We start from the raw sequence: 17,622 nt of genomic DNA, 5'->3' as shown, positions 1-17,622 counted from the left end.
CCTTGCGCGCCCCCTAAAAGCAAGACCTGCCTCGTTAGATTATCGCTGAGAAACCGCAGCCAGATGGCCAACCGTCAGCTTCGGCAGGCGAAGGAGCGGAGATATTTTAAGTTCAAGTGTTTCCCATTATGTAATGGCACAGACACGGCGGCGGCTGTGGAAGAGTTGGGTTTGTTATTTCTTTGGGTTTACTAACGACGAGGGATTTACTATTGTTTTTTTTTTTTTTTTTCCCCAGTGCAGGTTTTTAACATTGGCGGGACCCACCCTTAGACGCCCATTGCTGTTTTCAGGAAAAAAGAGGGGCAGATGATGAGTCTTTGAGCTCAGAACGCGGCAGCTGCTCAGCCAGATGCGTCCCCCAGCCCTCGCTCCCGCGGGCCCTCTCAGGTGTGCTCGTCACAGGGGACGTGTCACACCGGGGTCAGGGACCTGGGGAGCTCCCAGAAGCCAGTGCCGACCTCACAGCGTCATCAGGGGAGCGTCTCGGCGCCCGGCACCGAGATGGGAGACGGCGGCTTCTGCCCTGGGCGATGTGGTTGATGTCGGCTCTGGGGTCCCCAGCGCAGGACACGCACGGACACTTCCACTTGCAGTTGCAAGGCTGCACGGCTGATGGAGAGGTGAGAGGAGCTTCCTTCGCGATGGCGTCACTGCCCAGTAGGCAGAGAACAAGCTTTAAACCAGGATCTCCCCTCTGCGGCTGTATCTCATCTCCCTTGTGTCTGGGGAGGTGTAAATCCACAGCGCTGTCGTCACTGGGGAACGCCACAGTCACCCACTGTGTGGTAAACTGAGGCCGGACGTTCAGTCTGTCCTGGTGAAGCTCCTTGGGTCTGGAGTGATTTTTGCCAGCGAGGGGAAATAGGAGCTTAGGGAGGGGATTGTCCCCTCTGCCCCGCTCTGTGAGACCCCCCTGCAGTGCTGGGCCAGCTCTGGGTCCTCAGCACAGGACACACATGGACCTGCTGGAGAGGGGCCAGAGGAGCCCCAGAAATGACCCGAGGCTGGACCAGCTCTGCTGGGAGGACAGGCTGAGAGAGTTGGGCTGTTCAGCTGGAGAACAGAAGCTCCGGGGAGACCTTAGTGCGGCCTTTCCGGACTTAAAAGGGGCCGAGAAGAAAGATGGGGACAGACTTTTGAGCAGGGCCTGTTGCGATAGGACAAGGGGTGATGGTTTGAAACTAAAGGAGGGAGATTGAGGCTGGACATGAGGAAGGAATTGTTGTCCCTGAGGGTGGTGAGAGCCTGGCCCAGGTTGGGCAGAGAGGTGGTGGCTGAACCATCCCTGGAGACATCCCAGGCCAGGCTGGACGGGGCTCTGAGCAACCTGAGCTGGTGCAGATGTCCCTGCTCATGGCAGGGGGGCACTGGGGGAGCTGGGAAGGGCCCTTCAACACAAACCAGTCTATGATTCTCTGGGTTTCTGATTCTCTGATGAAACTGTTGGGTTGGGATCAGGAGAAGGAGTTTGAGGACAGCAGGAACAGTGCAGTGTCCAGACAGCCTGTGCTCCGTGTTTCGGGGCAGCTCCTCTCCCAGGTCGAGGAGCTGGTGATGTGGTGGGGGAAGCCAAACAGGAGCTGGTGAAGCTTGTGAAGGAGCGAAGAGGCAGCCTGGGACATCGAGCTCCTCTTGGCGCTGGATTCTGCTGCTTCTTGTGGTTTTTGTGGTCCGGGGCAGGTGGCCAAGGAGCAGCTCCCGTGTGCCAGGCACGTCCAACCCCTCCGTGGCTCCTCGCCGTCCCCAACCGCCCCGGCACAGGTGGTGGTGCCAGGGGCAGGACCCTGCCCAAAGCGAAGGGTGAGGGTCCTGTGTGACCCCACGGGGCTGCAGAGTGGAGCTGGGCCAGCCAAAACTCCTGGGGTTTGCCCTCCTGACCCTGAGGGCCCTGAATAACTCAAGGTTCAGCAGCAGTCCGTGCATCTGGAATGTTTCTGGCTCACTCGGCGCCCTGGCATCTAGACGCCAACCCAAAATAGCTCCTCTCTGAGCTGCACCGCGGTCGTGGCCAGTGGCAAATCCACGGCTACAATCCTTAAGGGGTATAGAGACGTCTCCACTGCGATGGGCTCACAGCATAACGGGGAAAACCAGCGCTGTTTGCTCCAAGCCTTGCCCTGCAGGGGATGAAACCACGGCTGAGCAGGCTGTGAGGATGGGGGTGCCTCCTGCCGCAGCCCCCCAGCTCAGCTGGGGCTCACCCTGTACTCGCTGCCGCGGCCGGAGGTTCCTCCAGCATCTTCCCACCCCGTGGGGGACAGAGCGAGCGGGTGATGGTGGTTGTTTCAACAATGGGCTTCACCCTTCCAGAACCAGGAGAGGCCCCTGCCGGGGGCGGCAGCACCCCGAGGAGCTCCTGGCAGCACAGGGACCGCAGGGACACGTGTGGCCCTGGAGCATCTCGGGGATGTCCGAGCATCTCCAGTGCTGTCCAGTGCAGGCGTGCGTGGACTGGACTGGGGGAGCCCTCTCGTGGCTGATCATAGAATTATAGAATCATTTTGGTCGGAAAAGCCCCTCAGGATCATTGAGTCCAACCATAACCCAGCCCTGGCACTGCCCTGTGTCCCTGAGAACCTCGTGTCCGTCTGTCCAGCCCCTCCAGGGATGGTGACTCCAGCACTGCCCTGGGCAGCCTGTTCCAATGCCCCACAGCCCTTTGGGGAAGAAATTGTTCCCCAGATCCAACCTCAACCTCCCCCGGCGCAACTTGAGGCCGTTTCCTCTGCTCCTGGCGCTTGTTCCTGGGGAGCAGAGCCCGACCCCCCCTGGCTCCAAGCTCCTTTCAGGCAGGTCAGAGACCAGAAGGTCTCCCCTCAGCTCCTGTTCTCCAGGTGGTGTGCTGCTCGGTCTGGCCGACTGTGCCGGTTGGTCCAGTTGAGCCGAGTTTTGCCACGCCAGGCCTGGCTAAGCTTGGCCTGGGCTGGCCCCATGGCAAGATGCTGTGTCCCTGTGGGTCCCTCTGGGAGAGGAGGACCCAGCGCTGGTCCCTGTGGGCAGGTGGGGACATCTGCCGGGGGTTGCTCACCCCTCCGTGAAGCCAGGACCCTGTGCAGACCTAACGCAGCCTGGGGCGTCCCTGGGAGGGGACAAGGACCTGCCCGTGTGTCCCTGCAGTGGGACACTAATGGCTCTTGTGTCCCACAGATGTGCAAGGGACCGGTCCCCATGCTGGGACAGTGACTGGTGTAACTGGTGGGACAGGGATGGAGCCGTGGCCTCGCGCTGGGACCGGTGCAGGACTGACCAGCTCGGTGCAGCCACGTGTCGCCAGGCGAGGCAGAGTCCCCAGGGAGGGAGCGCGGTGGCGCTCGCCATGTGCCGTCGTCTCCATACGGCGGGACCCCTGACTCAAACAAGTCAGGACAGTCCCAGCCCTTGGGGACAGGCCAGGCCACAGTGAGGACACGAGGAGGGTGTCGGTGGGATGAGGCAGAGGGACCCGGGACCCGAACATCCTCACGGATGCCACTGGGGAGGCTCGTGCCTGCCCAGCGCCGTGTTTCCGCCCGGAGGAAGGCAGGACCCCCTCATCCTTTTCCAAACCTTTATTGTAAATAAATTCTGCGACATTGCAGGAGGCTCCCGGGGCCGAGCAAGGAGCCTGCGGTGGCTCCGGCATCGGCAGCTCCGGCGCGTCCCCAGCGCGTGCAAAGCAGGGGACGAGGCGCGGGCATTTTGGGGGGCGGCGGAGCCCCCGCCCCACAGCCCGGGGCCCGTCCCGGTGGCGCGGAGCGAGGCGGTGCGGGGTGGCGAGCGGCTGGCGGGGAGGTGGCGGGGCAGGGGTTTGTCACCGCCCCGGTGTGCTTGTCCCCCGCCGTGTGCCGGGACAGGGCCCATGGGCGCAGCCCGCTGGGGGGTCCTGGGGGGCTCTGGAAGCACTGGGGACGCCCCCCGTCCTCCATGGGCCCTCCCCGGCGCGGCCGCAGCGGCACCAGTGGCACCGCTTGACCTTACAGCGTTAAAATCCTTAAGAAAATCCCAATATTTATATATATATAATAATAATGTCCCCATACCCAGTGACAATGGTGGCTTCTTGCTCTGAAACAGGGGTGTCCCCTCACCGCAGGGACCACCCCGGCACTGTGGCTGTGACAGCTGTGGGGACATTGTGGTGACAGTGACTGAGACTGGGGGGGGGTGAGCGTATTGGTCCAAACTCCCCCGTGCGCACGGTGGCCCCAGGTCCCTGTGTCCCCCGGCCCATCACTGATGTCATGCAAGGAGCCACCCAGCCAAGCTTGGGGACATCCAGCCACCCCGTGTCCTGCTGTCACCTCCCGACGCCCTGGCACACTGCTGCCCTGTCCCCTGTGCGGTGACACCACAGCCAAGGCACCCATGGGTGCTGTGGGCGCTGTCACACAACGCTGAGGCCACCGTGTCCTTGGCCCTGTCTGGGCTTGGGGACACCTTGGTCACCTCCATGGCAAAGGGACGCAGTGGCAGGCGGGGACACTGGGTGAGGGAAGGGATGGAGGGGACACCCCTGCCACGGGCACAGGACGTCATCCCCTGCTGAGTGTCACCAGGGGTGTCCCCCCTCTGACGCTGAGTGTCGCCAGTGGTGGAAGGGGCCCATGTGGGTTGGGTGGCCCCACGGAGCCGCCCCGTGCAGTGGCATGTGCCACGGGGACGGGGTGACACTTCCCACCCACCTGCCATGGGGATGGGGGGACACAGCATGTGCCACCCAGCCCCAAGTGCCACCGGCCGGGGCTCATCCTGTGCCCCAGCCCCAGGGTGGGCCCCGCTGTCACCTGCCCCAGTGCCACCAGTTTGGGCTTCACCGGCCAGGGTGACAGCCTGGCACCCATGGGTGCCCGTCCCCACTGCTGGGGACATTGGGGCCACATGGCCATGACATGGTGGGGCGGATGATATTGGGGTGGGTACATCTGGGGGTGCAGACCTGGCCCCCCAGGATGTGGTACTGGGGGTGGGGGTCACACAGCTCCCAGGGCCTGCACTGGGGGGGTACCGGGCTCTACTGGGCTATACTGGGCTATACTGGCCGGCCGTTCGAGGGCCCCAGGCCCCAAAGCTGGAAGATGCTGGAAGGGCTGGGGGGGGATGTGGGGCTGGGGGGTCCCGCTCACCCCCACAGGTACATTCATCCCGGTGCCGGGGGGGCCGGGGGGGCCCGTACATTCGTGGCGGTGAGGTGGGGGTCGGGGTGGGGGGGCCCGGGTGCCCCCCCCGCTCTCCTCCTCGGCTGCACTCTCCCCGTTTAATTGCTGTTAATGAGGCGCTGGCGGGGGGGTGTGGGGAGCAAAGCGGCCCCGCTCAGGCCCCCCCGGACCTGCAACACAGAAGTGGGGGTGCGTTTAGTGGGGGACGGTGACACTGGGGGGACACATGGGGGGACACTGAGCCGAAAAGAGCCAGCACGGGGGGGGGCTGCTGCCGGGCCCCCCCCCCAACCCGCTGCCTCTTTAGAGCTGGACGGGGGCACAGAGATGGAGACAGCACGGCCGGACACACAGCGACACGGACAGACGGCCCGAGCGGGGCTCCCACGCCGTCAGGCTGCCGGACGGTGACGGTGACAGTGACGGTGACGAGGAGGAGATGATGGGGGGGGGCGGTTACACTCCCTGCTGCGCCGGGTCGTACCTTCCGCGGCGGATGTTCCTTGGGGGGGCGGCGGGGGGAGAGGAGAGGAGCGTTAGTGCCACCCCCCTGTCCTCGCAGTGTCCCCGCCGTGTCCCCGCTGTGTCCCCCACTGTGTCCCTGGGCCCCCAGGCAGCAGATGAGTCCCAGTGCCAGGCAGGAGCACACCCCCCCCCCCCCATGCTTGGGGACAGACATGGCCAGGACTGAGCAAGGTGACAGTGACCCCTCCCAATGCCACATGCAGGCAGGGACATGGGGACCAGGCAGGGACATGGGGACCAGGCATCCCCCACCCCCAGGGGACCACAATGAAAGTGACACCCGACTTGGTGGGTGGGTGGCCGGGGTGTCCTCAAGTGGGCAGAGGCCTGGCCCTGGCATGGTGACAATGCGTGGGGGGGACATGGCCAGTGACAGCAGCAGAGGGGACGAGCCATGCGGCGGCCGCTTACTTAAATCCCCAGCCTGTCCCCCCCAGGACGATGGCAGCCACCAGCACGGCCCCCGCGATGGAGCCGATAATGATATTGGTGCCACTGGGACCTGTGACAGAGGGGACAGGGAGGAGGGGACAGGGACACATGTCAGTGGCGGAAGGGGGACACAAGGACATGGCCCCAGAACTGCGGGGACCTGGGAGGGGGGACAACACCCAGCGGTGCCCAGCTGAGCTGCGGCACCGGGGACGGTGACACTGGGTGGGGGGACGGTGACACCAGGGGGATGGTGGCACTGGAGAGATGGTGACACCAGCCACCCTGGGGGTGGGTGGGGACAAAGTGGGACACCCCAGCCCGTGAGGACAGGGACTCGGGGACCCCTTCGCCATGGGGCACACGGACCCTTGTATCGCTCGGTCTCCCCCGTCGGCTTCGGCTCGGGGATGGGGTCGTACACGCTGCAGTCCTTCCCCGTCCACTCCGCCCGGCAGATGCACTTGCCCTCGTTGCTGCAAACCTGCGAGGGGACAGTGTCACCCCCCTGCTGCCGTGACATCCCCCTTGTCCCCTTTGTCCCCTGCCGTGTCCCTCACCCCGTGGTCAAAGCAGATCTTCCCGTCCCAGCTGCCGGGGCAGGAGCTGAAGTTAAAGGCGCTGGCTGGAAGGCATTTGTGGTCGAGACACAACATGCCGGGCCCGCAGGGCGTCCCGTCCTCCACGTAGCTCAGGTCTGAGCCGTCCACCAGCTGCACGTGGCCTCCCCTGCGCGAGAACAGGTGACACTGGGACCCCCACGGCCCAGGGACGTCCCCGTCCCCACGGCGCTGGCACCCACCTGCAGTCCACGTAGCGGTTCTGGTGGAAGAAGGTGGTGGTGGCGATCTCGCCGCTGAGCTCGCCCAGCCGCGGCGCGCCCGAGATGTTGGCGCAGAGGAGGAAGCCGCAGAGGACGTCCCTGCGAGGCAGCGCTGGCATCACCGGCGCGGGCGGGTGGCACCCGGGAGGGGACACGGGGGACGGGGTCACTCACTGCTTGTTGCACTGCAGCCAGCCCGGGCCCTCGCGCCCGCAGTTGCCCCTCTCGGTCCCCTCCACGTTCAGCTTCTCATAGCAGAAGCGCTCGGCCGAGCCTGCGAGAAAACCGGTGTCACCCGCTCATCACCCGCTGTCACCCACTGTCCCCCCCTTGCCCTGGCAGAGCCCCCCCAGGGCTGGCACTCACCGCGGCCCCACAGAGCGTTGCATTGCCGGTCTCTGGTTTTGCAGCGCCCACCGTAGCACCGGCCCTGGGGAGTGGGGAGGTGGTGACGGGGCTGGGGGGGCTTCACGCGCGAGTGCAAGGACAATGACCCCCCCTACCACACACGTGCTTGGCCCTGGGGCCACCGCCCCACCGTGCACGGGCAGGGAACAGGTTTGCGGGAACCAGGGAGCCATGGGATGCAGCCCCAAGCATGGTGCATGTGGTGGGTTTGCACGGTGCACACAGCAGGTTTGCATGGTGCATGTGGCAGGTGCACATTGGAGTTTTGCATGGTGCATATGGCAGGTTTGGACAGTGCATGTGGGAGTTTTGCACTGTGCACATGGCAGGTTTGCATGGTGCAGGTGGCAGGTTTGCACAGTGCACGTGGCAGGTTTGCATGGTGCATGTGGGAGTTTTGCACTGTGCACATGGCAGGTTTGCACAGTGCACGTGGGAGTTTTGCACTGTGCACATGGCACGTTTGCACGGTGCATGTGGGAGTTTTGCACTGTGCACATGGCAGGTTTGCACAGTGCATGTGGGAGTTTTGCACTGTGCACATGGCAGGTTTGCACAGTGCATGTGGGAGTTTTGCACTGTGCACATGGCAGGTTTGCATGGTGCAGGTGGCAGGTTTGCACAATGCACGTGGCAGGTTTGCACGGTGCATGTGGGAGTTTTGCACTGTGCACATGGCAGGTTTGCATGGTGCAGGTGGCAGGTTTGCACAATGCACGTGGCAGGTTTGCACGGTGCATGTGGCAGGTTTGCATGGTGCACATGGGAGTTTTGCACAGTGCACATGGCAGGTTTGCATGGTGCATGTGGCAGTTTTGCATGTGCATGTGACAAGTTTGCACGGTGCACATGAGAGTTTTACACAGTGCATCTGGCAGGTTTGCATGGTCACAACAGCCAGTGCACATGGACGAGGGCGGCCGGTGGGGCCCATCACTGCGCGTGCATATGCACAAGGCAGCAGCACATGGATGGGAAAAATGGCCAGGTCCAGGGGCCAAGGCCACACAGACACAGGGAAGTGCATGGCACAGGGACCACAGCCCGGCTCGCACAGCGTGGTGATGATGAACCAGCGCCTGGGGAGGGCTCAGGGACTGCGGCTGCTGGGGATCCAGCTCACCCCAAACCCCCTGGATACATGTGCAAGCTCGGCTGTGGCTGCAACTGCGGACATGGCCAAGCACCAGGACACTGGAGCCCACAGGGACCTGCTGGAGCTCAAGGGATGTGTCCAAGCCCAGGGGATGTGCCCAGGCTCCATGGGGACGTACTTGAGTCCCATGGGACGTGCCAGAGCACATGGGGATCTGCCAGAGCCCACAGGGATGTGTCCCAGCCCCATGGGATGTGCCTGGGCCCACAGGGATGTGTCCAACCCCGGGACATGCCCGAACTCCATGGGACATGCTGGAGCCCCAAGGGACATGCTGGAGCCCCACGAGACGTGCCTGAGCCCCGCGGGATGTGCCCGAGCCCCATGGCCGTGTCCCACCACGCCGGGCTGGACTCACCTGCTCATTTTCACAGAAGTATCCGTCCAGCTTGTGGAGGTTGGGGGGACACTGGGGGGGACACGGAGGACAGGTGACACCACACAGCCCCACAGTGTGTCCCCCCGTGTCCCCCCCAGCCCGGCTCACCTGGCTGGAGTCCCCGGTGCAGGTCTCAGGGATGTCACACTCGTTCACAGCCTCTCGGCAGGACACGCCACGCGGCTCGTACTGCGCCGGGGGAGAAGCGTCAGGACCCCTGGCACAGAACCCCCGGCACAGAACCCCCGGTACCGAACCCCCGGTGCAGAACCCCGGCCACGCGGGGTCCGGCCGTGGGGGACACCGGCTCCGGCCCCCCCAGCCCCGCACCTTGCAGCCCTTGCAGCACAGCCCGTCGCTGCACATGGCGTCGTGGGTCAGCGTGCACTTCTTGCAGCAGTTGCCCCCGCTCTTGGCGCACTCCTGCCGGGACAGCAGTCAGCACCACGTCGGCCCCCAGCACCGCACGTCACCAAATGTCACCCCCCGCCCCGCTCACCGCCAGTGAGCCGCAGTCGCACTCCTCGCCCGCCTCCACGAAGCCGTTGCCGCATTCTGGAGGGTCCAGGAGCTGTTGGGACCAAGGACAAGGGGGACAAGAACTCTTGGGAGTGGGTCCCCAAGCCGGGTGCTGCAGCGCTGTGGGTGCTGCGGTGAGTCCCCCCTTTTTGAGCATCACATCCCTGGGGGGATGGCAGGACCCCCAAACCGCTTGTGTTTTGCCGTCAAGGGCGAGGGTCTGACTCTGTCCCCCACTGGGTTTGACACCAGCGCTGTGACTTTGGACGTGGCAGGGGCTGGGGGGGACCATGAGTCCCAAGGGACTTGCAGAGCCACCTCCGGGGCATCGCTCCCCGCTCTGTGACGGTCACCCCGAGAGGGTCGAGGGGCTGTTACCTTGAGGGGTTTGTTGAAGAGGCAGCTGCCGCCGCCGTCCTGCAGGAACTGGTTGTACTCGTCGATGCTGCAGCGGGAGAACTTGCGCGGGAGGTAGTACCTGCGGGGCGGGGGCCACCATCACCCCCCCTGCGCCACCCCGCCGGGCACGGCTGTCACCCAAAACAGGGCAGGACCTTCGGCGACGTCCCCGCTGGCTGCGGTGACGCGTGGCACGCGGGGGACGGTGGCAGTGCCACCCCGAGCGGGCACCCACCCTGTGTCCTCCATGATACAGCCCAGCCACAAGTCCGGACAGCGGCAGTCCCCTGGGAGAGAGGACAGGGGCTGGGGTGCCGCTGTCCCACCACCAGCTTGGTGGCACTGCAGGGTCCCCTCCTTGTCCCCATCCCGCTGCTGGGGGTGGCGGGTACCTGCTGCCGTGCGGTGCTTGTTCCACATCATGCCCACGTTCTGCCCCAGCGTCTGCGCCAGCGTCACCGCCATGGCCGCCACGTTGCCGTACTGCACGGGAGGGATGGGGCTGTCACCGCGGGGACCCCGCTGTCCCCAGCCCGCTCTCCGGGTGGGTTTGCAGCACCCACCTCATTGACGCCCCCGGCGCGGGCGGGCGAGCAGATGCCCCCAACAAAGGCAGCGCCGCTGCGGCTGCTCTGAAACGTCCGACCCCTGCGAGGAAGAGGACGGTGGGGACAGGGGACAGCAGCGCCCGGCCCCGGAGAGGTGGCGCGGCCGCGGTGCTCACGAGAAGAGGTGGACGGTGTCACTCTGCTCCGCCAGCCCCTCGCGCCGGTACTTGACGAACTCGTTGAGGGTCTCCAGGGAGTCCTCCCCCACGCGGATCCGGTCCTCCGAGGCCCACGTCTCCATGGCCACCAGCACGATGCGGGTGTTGAGCTGCTCCTTGTAGATCTGCAGGGACGAGGGGACGGTGCTGGGGCCCCAGCGACAGACCCACCAGGTGCCAAGGACAAACCCCTGAGGACAAACTCTCCAGGGTCCTACTCACCAGGAGCTGGGGACAATGTCCCCAGGGACAAACCCACCAGGTCGCAGGGACTCACCCACCAGGTCCCACACACAAACCTCCCCCAGGGACAAACCCACCAGGTGCTGGGGACCAAAACCCTGGGGACAAACCCACCAGTGCTGGGGACAGTTCCCTGGGATTCAAACCCACCAGGAGCTGGGGATAAACCCTCTGGTGATGAGCCCACCAGGTGATGGGGACAATCCCCCCAGAGATGAACCCATCGGCTATGAGGGACAAACGCCACAGGGACAAATGTCATTAGGGACAAAGCCACCAGGGACAAACCCACCAAGTACTGGGACAAACCCATCATGTACTGGGGACCAGCCCCTCAGGGACAAGCCCACCAGGGGCCACCCTCCTGGAGACAAACCCACCAGTGCTGGGGACAGTCCCCTGGGGGACAAATCCCCTGGGGACCAACCCCCCGGGAGCCAAACCCCCTCACCATGTCAGCCAGGTTGACCACAGACTTGGCAAAGTTGCTGGTGAGAACCACGGACTTGCGGAGCTGCAGGAACTGGGGAGGCACCAGGGGCCAGGTTGGGCTGGACGGGGTCACCGTGACCCCCACCCCACCCCTGGGACCCCCCCGTTTACCAGCTGATGGTCATTCACCACGGCCAGCTCAATGTACTTGGTCTCACTGTGAACCGTGTGCTGGGCTCGGCGGACCTGGGGCAGGAGTGCAGGGTGAGGATCCGCCCGCTGGGGGACAGGGACGGGACTGTCACCCCTTTTGTGGCTGCCTGTGACCCCCCAGGGGTATTTGGGGTGCACGGACCGGGGGAGCCGGCCGGGTGGGCTTGGGGATGGATCCCCTTGGGCTGCGGTGTCATCGGTGCTGCGGAGCATCCCTGAGTCCACCAACCAGCCCGGCTGCACCGTGGATGAGTGGCAGTCAGAGGCCAACTAGGGTCAAGTGTCCTTGTCCCCTGTCCCTTCCCGGTGTCCCCGCTAACCTGCCGCCGCCGCCGCAGCTTTGGTAACCCGCCTGCGAGGTGCTGGTTCAGCGCAGGGAAGAGGCAGCCTGGAGGGAAGGGACAGAGGTAACGGGGCATAGGACACGGGGCCACCAAGGCCACTGTCACCAGTTCTTGGGGACGAGCTCCACGCAAAGGCTCACCTGGTTGGGCACAGCTGGGGACACGCTGGATGACGTGTGGTCGAAGGCCCTGCCGTGAGGACACGAGTGTCACGGCCACACGTGGATGTGACAGCGTGGAGTGGGGACAGCCACGTCCCCATGGCTGTCCCTGAGCTGCAGCCAGACCCATTCGGCTGCAGTGGGGAAACTGAGGCAGGGACAGGGCAGGTGCCACCGCTCACCTGCCCGTGCTCGGCGCCCGCCCGGGGCTCGATCAGGTAGGTGGCTCGGCCGTCCGAGAACACCCCGCTGCAAAGAGAGACGGGGTGATGGGGCACAGGGGGTGCAGCCCCCCCCGGCCCCACCGTCCCGCCGGGTGTGGGTACTCACCGCAGGCCGTGGCAGCTGGAGAGAGCCGCGAAGGAGCGGGGCTGCCCCCGGAGCCGGCCCTGGTAGTAGCAGTGCTCCCCCGCACCCTGCCAGAGGGGACAGGCGCTGAGCCCCCGCACGCTGCCCCGCGCCCCCGCCTGTCCCCCCACAGCGTCCCCAGGCACCCGCACTGGGGGCTTTGGGGTTCGCTGCCTGTCGCCCCTGGGGTGCATTTGTCACCCAGGTGGGCACCCAGCGCTGTCCCCGGCAGGGCTGGCAGCCCTCGCCGAAACACGCTGGGCAGCACCCGCTGCCCCAGCACCCACAGGAGGTGGATCCCCCCTGTCACCCATGGGGCAGCACCCCAATGCATGGGCTGGGCACCCCAGGGGCAGGGGCACCCCAGGGGCACAGGGACACCCCAAGACGGGGTGGTGGGGATGCTGAGCTGCTGGTGTCTGATCCTGGACATCTGTTGGACTGAGAAATCTGCCACCGCAGCCCCAGAGCTGGCACGGCATGGCACAGTGTGACAGAGAGTGGCATGGCATGGCGTAGTATGGCATGGTCCAGCACGGCACAGTGTGACACCTCATGGCATGGTACAGCGTGGCATGGCATGGTGTGACAGTATGGCGCAGTGTGACAGTTTGGCGCGGTGCGACAGTATGGCGCGGTGCGACAGTTTGGCACGGTGTGACAGTACGGCACGGTGTGACAGTATGGCGTGGTGTGACATTATGGCGCGGTGTGACAATATGGCGTGGTGTGACAGTATGGCGTGGTGTGACAGTATGGCGCGGTGTGACAATATGGCGCGGTGTGACAATATGGCGTGGTGTGACAGTATGGCGCGGTGTGACATTATGGCGCGGTGTGACAATATGGCGTGGTGTGACAGTTTGGCGTGGTGTGACAATATGGCGTGGTGTGACAGTACGGTGCGGTGTGACCGTATGGCGCGGTGTGACAGTTTGGCGCGGTGTGACAGTTTGGCACGGTGTGACAGTACGGCGCGGTGTGACCGTATGGCGCGGTGTGACAGTTTGGCACGGTGTGACGGTATGGCGCGGTGTGACCGTATGGCGCGGTGTGACAGTTTGGCACGGTGTGACAGTTTGGTGCGGTGTGACAGTATGGCGCGGTGTGACAGTTTGGCACGGTGTGACGGTATGGCGCGGTGTGATGGTATGGCGCGGTGTGACAGTTTGGCGCGGCACAGCACAGCACGGCGCGCAGCTCACCGTGCCGTGGCTGCCGTTGCTGCCCACGCCGACGTGTCGCTCCACGTAGTGGGAGGCGATGAGGTGGCTGTGGGAGCAGGGGGTGAGAGGCCACGGGGTGCGGAGGAAGAAGAGGAGGAGGAGGGAGGTGGCAGCAGCCACGGCCCCAGCAGCAGCACCTCGTGGTTCACCCACCCACGCACGGGGCGTCACCCAGCATGGGACCCCCCGCTCTGGGTGGGCGCTGGGACCCCACGCGCCCCTCTCCCCCGAACCTGCAGCCCAACGGAGCTGGGATGGCCCCGCACAACCCATCCCCAGGGACCCCCGGCCCCACCATCCCCTCCCTCTGCTGGGGGGACAGCAGCAGCCCCACAGCAGGCATCCCCAGCCCCATGGTGGGTGTCCCCAGCCCCACAGCAGGCATCCCCAGCCCCATGGTGGGTGTCCCCAGCCCCACAGCAGGCGTCCCCAGCCCCACAGCAGGTGTCCCCAGCCCCATGGTGGGTGTCCCCAGCCCCACAGCAGGCGTCCCCAGCCCCATGGTGGGTGTCCCCCACCCCGCTGGGACCCCCATGCGCTCACTGGTTCAGGCGCAGGTCGAGGGTGAAGGCCGAGCCGAAGGCGTGCACCACGAAGCTCACCCGCGCCAGGTGCAGCCCCTGCAAGAGAGACGGAGCCGTCAGCGCCCCACGTGCCGCCTGCCCCCCCAAGGAAATTAAAAATTAAAATGATTAAAAAACCCCAGCCAAACACGTAGCCTCTAAAAGCGCACTTCTATTTTTAACACCCAGAAATTCAACGAAAAAGAAAACACGGGGTTTTTTGCCCCACAATCATCACTCTGGCAGTGCCGGGACGGCACCCGCATCCCGTCGCCCACCCCCTCGGGAGCCGTGCTCGGGGGCTGCTGGAGCTCTGCCCCCCGGCAGGCCCGGCTGTGCCGCCGCTCCTGACCTAATTCCTGCGGCAGCGGCCGCGCTCTGCGGCGCCCGAGACCCGGCGAACTCGCCGCACGGGTGAGCGCCCAGCTCCAGCGGCCTGTCCCCTCCTGGGGGGCCCTGTCCCCTCGCTGGGCCCCGGGCGCCGCTCCGGACGGCGACAGGGGGACAAGGACTCGTTTGCCACCGCGCAGCACCCTGGGGAGGGGCCGTCCCAGCCAGGACCGTGTCCAGCGGGTCGGGCAGCGGCCGCAGCAGCTCCCGGGGCTTTGCCGGTGCCGACCCAACCCCGGAGCCCCCGGGATCACAGCCGCTCTGTCCCCCGCCGTGTCCCAGCTTAACACCTCCCGACAACCCGCCAGGCCGGCAGCGGCCCCGCCGCCCCGGCATTTCCCAGCGTCCGGTGGTTTTACTTAATGCTGGGTTTAAATCACCTTTGTGGCAATTGCGGCTCATTATTTCGCCTTTTATCCGGCGAGGACGGGGGATCAATGCGCATCGGGCGCCGCAGACGCCAGCACCTCTTTGAAAGCACCAACCCCTTCCCCATGCCAGGTGGGACGTGGGTGCCGGCTCCCCAAAAAGCTGGGCAAGGCAGCGGCCTGCCCGGGGTGAAGGTCACGGCCGGTGCGGGTGAGGGGGGACAATGGCTGCGGTTTGGGGACAGCAGCGAGTGGGACATGTGGGGCTGCTCCCACGTGGCCTGGGGAGCCAGGAACCCGTTCATTCCTCAGGAGCCCTGTCTGCTGCCTCCCTGCCCGCTCCCTGCCCGTTCCCTGTTCCCTGCCCGCTCCCTGCCCGTTCCCTGCCCGCTCCCTGCCCGCTCCCTGCCTGTTCCCTGTTCCCTGCCAGTTCCCTGCCTGTTCCCTGCCTGTTCCCTGCCGGTTCCCTGTTCCCTGCCCGTTCCCTGCCTGTTCCCTGCCGGTTCCCTGTTCCCTGCCCGTTCCCTGCCCGTTCCCTGCCTGTTCCCTGCCTGTTCCCTGTTCCCTGCCTGTTCCCTGCCTGTTCCCTGCCCGCTCCCTGCCTGTTCCCTGCCTGTTCCCTGTTCCCTGCCTGTTCCCTGCCTGTTCCCTGCCTGTTCCCTGTTCCCTGCCCGTTCCCTGCCTGTTCCCTGTTCCCTGCCTGTTCCCTGCCTGTTCCCTGCCTGTTCCCTGCCCGCTCCCTGCCTTCCCACTCTCATTTCATCTCTCCAGCGCCCATACACACCCATACCCAGATTTAATGGGATTTTGGGGCACACAAGGGTGCCCCACTGTGGGGATGGTGGCCGTACTGTCCCCAGGGGCTGGTGGCTCCGGTTCAGATGCCAGTGCCCACACGTGTGCCGGGGGGGGCCGGGCTGGCAACGGCAGCTGCCGGGGGAGCACCCACCCAGCCAGGGACCCCAGAAAGAGAGCGGGCTGGGGGGCTGGTTCACTTACGGGGCCTCCTCCTCCTCCCGGCTCATTCCGGACCCTGGTGTCCAGCTGGTGCTTCGGCACTTCGCCCCCCGCGCTCTGTCCCACCAGCCGGCTGGGGAGGGTGACCTGGGAAACCACCCGCCCGTCCTGCCAGCCGGCACGGGGGGGCCTGCGCGGCAGCGAGCCGGCCTGCGCCGCGGGACCTGCGACAGGGACCCGTCACCGCGGCGTGCGGAGGGGACATGGGGGCTGGGGACACGGAGGCTGGGGATGAAGAGGGCTGGGGACATGGGTGCTGGGGACAAGGAGGGATGGGGACAAGGTGGGATGGGGAGAAGGAGGGATGGGGACAAGGAGGGATGGGTGTGAAGAGGGATGGGGACATGAGGACCGGGGACATGGGTGCTGGGGATGAGGAGGGATAGGGATGAAGAGGGATGGGGACACAGGGGCTGGGGGCATGGGGCCTGGGGACAAGGAGAGCTGGGGACACGGGGGCTGGGGATGAGGAGGGATGGGGACATAGGGGCTGGGTGTGAAGAGGGTTGGGGACATGAGGACCGGGGACATGGGTGCTGGGGACAAGGAGGGATGGGGACAAGGTGGGATGGGGACAAGGAGGGATGGGTGTGAAGAGGGATGGGGACATGAGGACCGGGGACATGGGTGCTGGGGATGAGGAGGGATGGGGACATGGTCCAGGGGTGACCCAAGTGTGGCGTTGCATCCCAAAGGGGACATCCGTGTCCTGGAGGGGATACCCAGGGGCCATGGAGGGTGGGTATGGGGACATGTCCCGGGGTGGATGGCTGGGGGATGCGGGAGGGACACCCCGGTGTGGTGGTGTGTCAGGAGGGGACACCCAGGAAGCACGAGGCGGGATGTGGGGGACCAGTATGGGGACACACCGGGGAGGGGAAGCAGAGGGGGCTGCAGATACAGTGGCACGTCCCGGAGGGGACAGCCAGGGGACACTGGTGGCTGGTAAAGTGACACATCCCAGAGGGTGGCACCCAGGGGACATGGGGGGACCCAGGGGACATGAGGGGACCCGTGAACGTCATTGCACCTGGACGGGGCGGGGGGGGGGCGCTGGGCACGGCAGCACATCCTGGGGGGGACATCCAGGGGACGGGGAGAGCAGGGATGGGGACACAACCCGAGGGGACACCCAGGGGACATGAGGAGCCAGTCCGGAGACAAAACACAAGGGGACGTGGAGGGCTGCGATGGGGCCATCTCCTGAGGGGACACCCAGGGGACACGGGGGGCTGGAAGGGGGACACCTCCTGAGGGGACACGGAGAGCCTCTATGGGGACACCCCGCAGAGGGGACACTGAGGGGACAGGAGTGCTGGTGTGGGGACACCTCTGGACGGGACACCCAGGGGCCGCGGCCCAAAGGGACACGGAGGGCCCTATAGGGACATCTCCGGGGCGGGGCGGGGGGGACACCAAGGAGACACGGGGGCGCCGATGTGGGGACCGTCCCAGCGGGGACATCAGAGGCTGCGGTGGGGCCACCTCGGGAGGGGCCGCCCGGGGGACAGGGGTCGGGCCGGCGGGGCGGCAGGTGCGGGGCGGGGGGGGGACGGGGACACCCGGCCCCTCCCGGGGCGCTGCGGGCCGGCGCTGCGGAAAAATGTGTCGATGCAGCGAAAAAGCCGCAGCGGCGGCGGGGCCGGGAGCACGGCCGGGGCGATCCCGGGAGCGGGGCGATGGCGGCGCCGGGGGAGGCGGCGCCGGGACCTACCTGCCCGCGGGGTGAGCGAGAGCAGCGCGGCGAGCAGCCAGCCCCGCAGCGGGCTCAT

General features: G+C 65.8%; 1 protein-coding gene across 2 annotated transcripts; it reads right to left on the bottom strand.

Annotated features, from left to right (window-relative positions):
* Positions 1-5,535: 5,535 nt before the first annotated feature.
* ADAM11 (ADAM metallopeptidase domain 11) lies at positions 5,536-17,622 on the bottom strand. Of its 2 annotated transcripts, XM_065650848.1 has the most exons (26): positions 17,565-17,622; positions 15,833-16,014; positions 14,056-14,132; positions 13,492-13,558; positions 12,269-12,354; positions 12,121-12,187; positions 11,918-11,966; positions 11,754-11,821; positions 11,392-11,466; positions 11,240-11,311; positions 10,504-10,670; positions 10,343-10,427; positions 10,172-10,262; positions 10,015-10,066; positions 9,759-9,858; positions 9,361-9,432; positions 9,192-9,284; positions 8,970-9,050; positions 8,841-8,891; positions 7,285-7,348; positions 7,093-7,192; positions 6,898-7,017; positions 6,656-6,824; positions 6,465-6,579; positions 6,075-6,165; positions 5,536-5,640 (listed from the first exon to the last, which is right to left on the bottom strand). In XM_065650848.1, the coding sequence occupies exons 1-26, from the start codon at positions 17,620-17,622 to the stop codon at positions 5,595-5,597; spliced, it is 2,298 nt and encodes a 765-aa protein (XP_065506920.1). In that variant the 3' UTR covers positions 5,536-5,594. The 2 variants fall into 2 exon arrangements, with proteins under 2 accessions (XP_065506920.1, XP_065506919.1); XM_065650847.1 differs by having other exon boundaries at positions 8,841-9,050.

This window comes from Caloenas nicobarica, chromosome 24 (genome assembly GCF_036013445.1).
Source record: "Caloenas nicobarica isolate bCalNic1 chromosome 24, bCalNic1.hap1, whole genome shotgun sequence".
In the NCBI taxonomy this organism is placed as follows: Eukaryota; Metazoa; Chordata; class Aves; order Columbiformes; family Columbidae; genus Caloenas; species Caloenas nicobarica.
The sequence above is the reverse complement of the archived record's forward strand: the minus strand, read 5'-3'. Positions and strand labels throughout refer to the sequence as shown.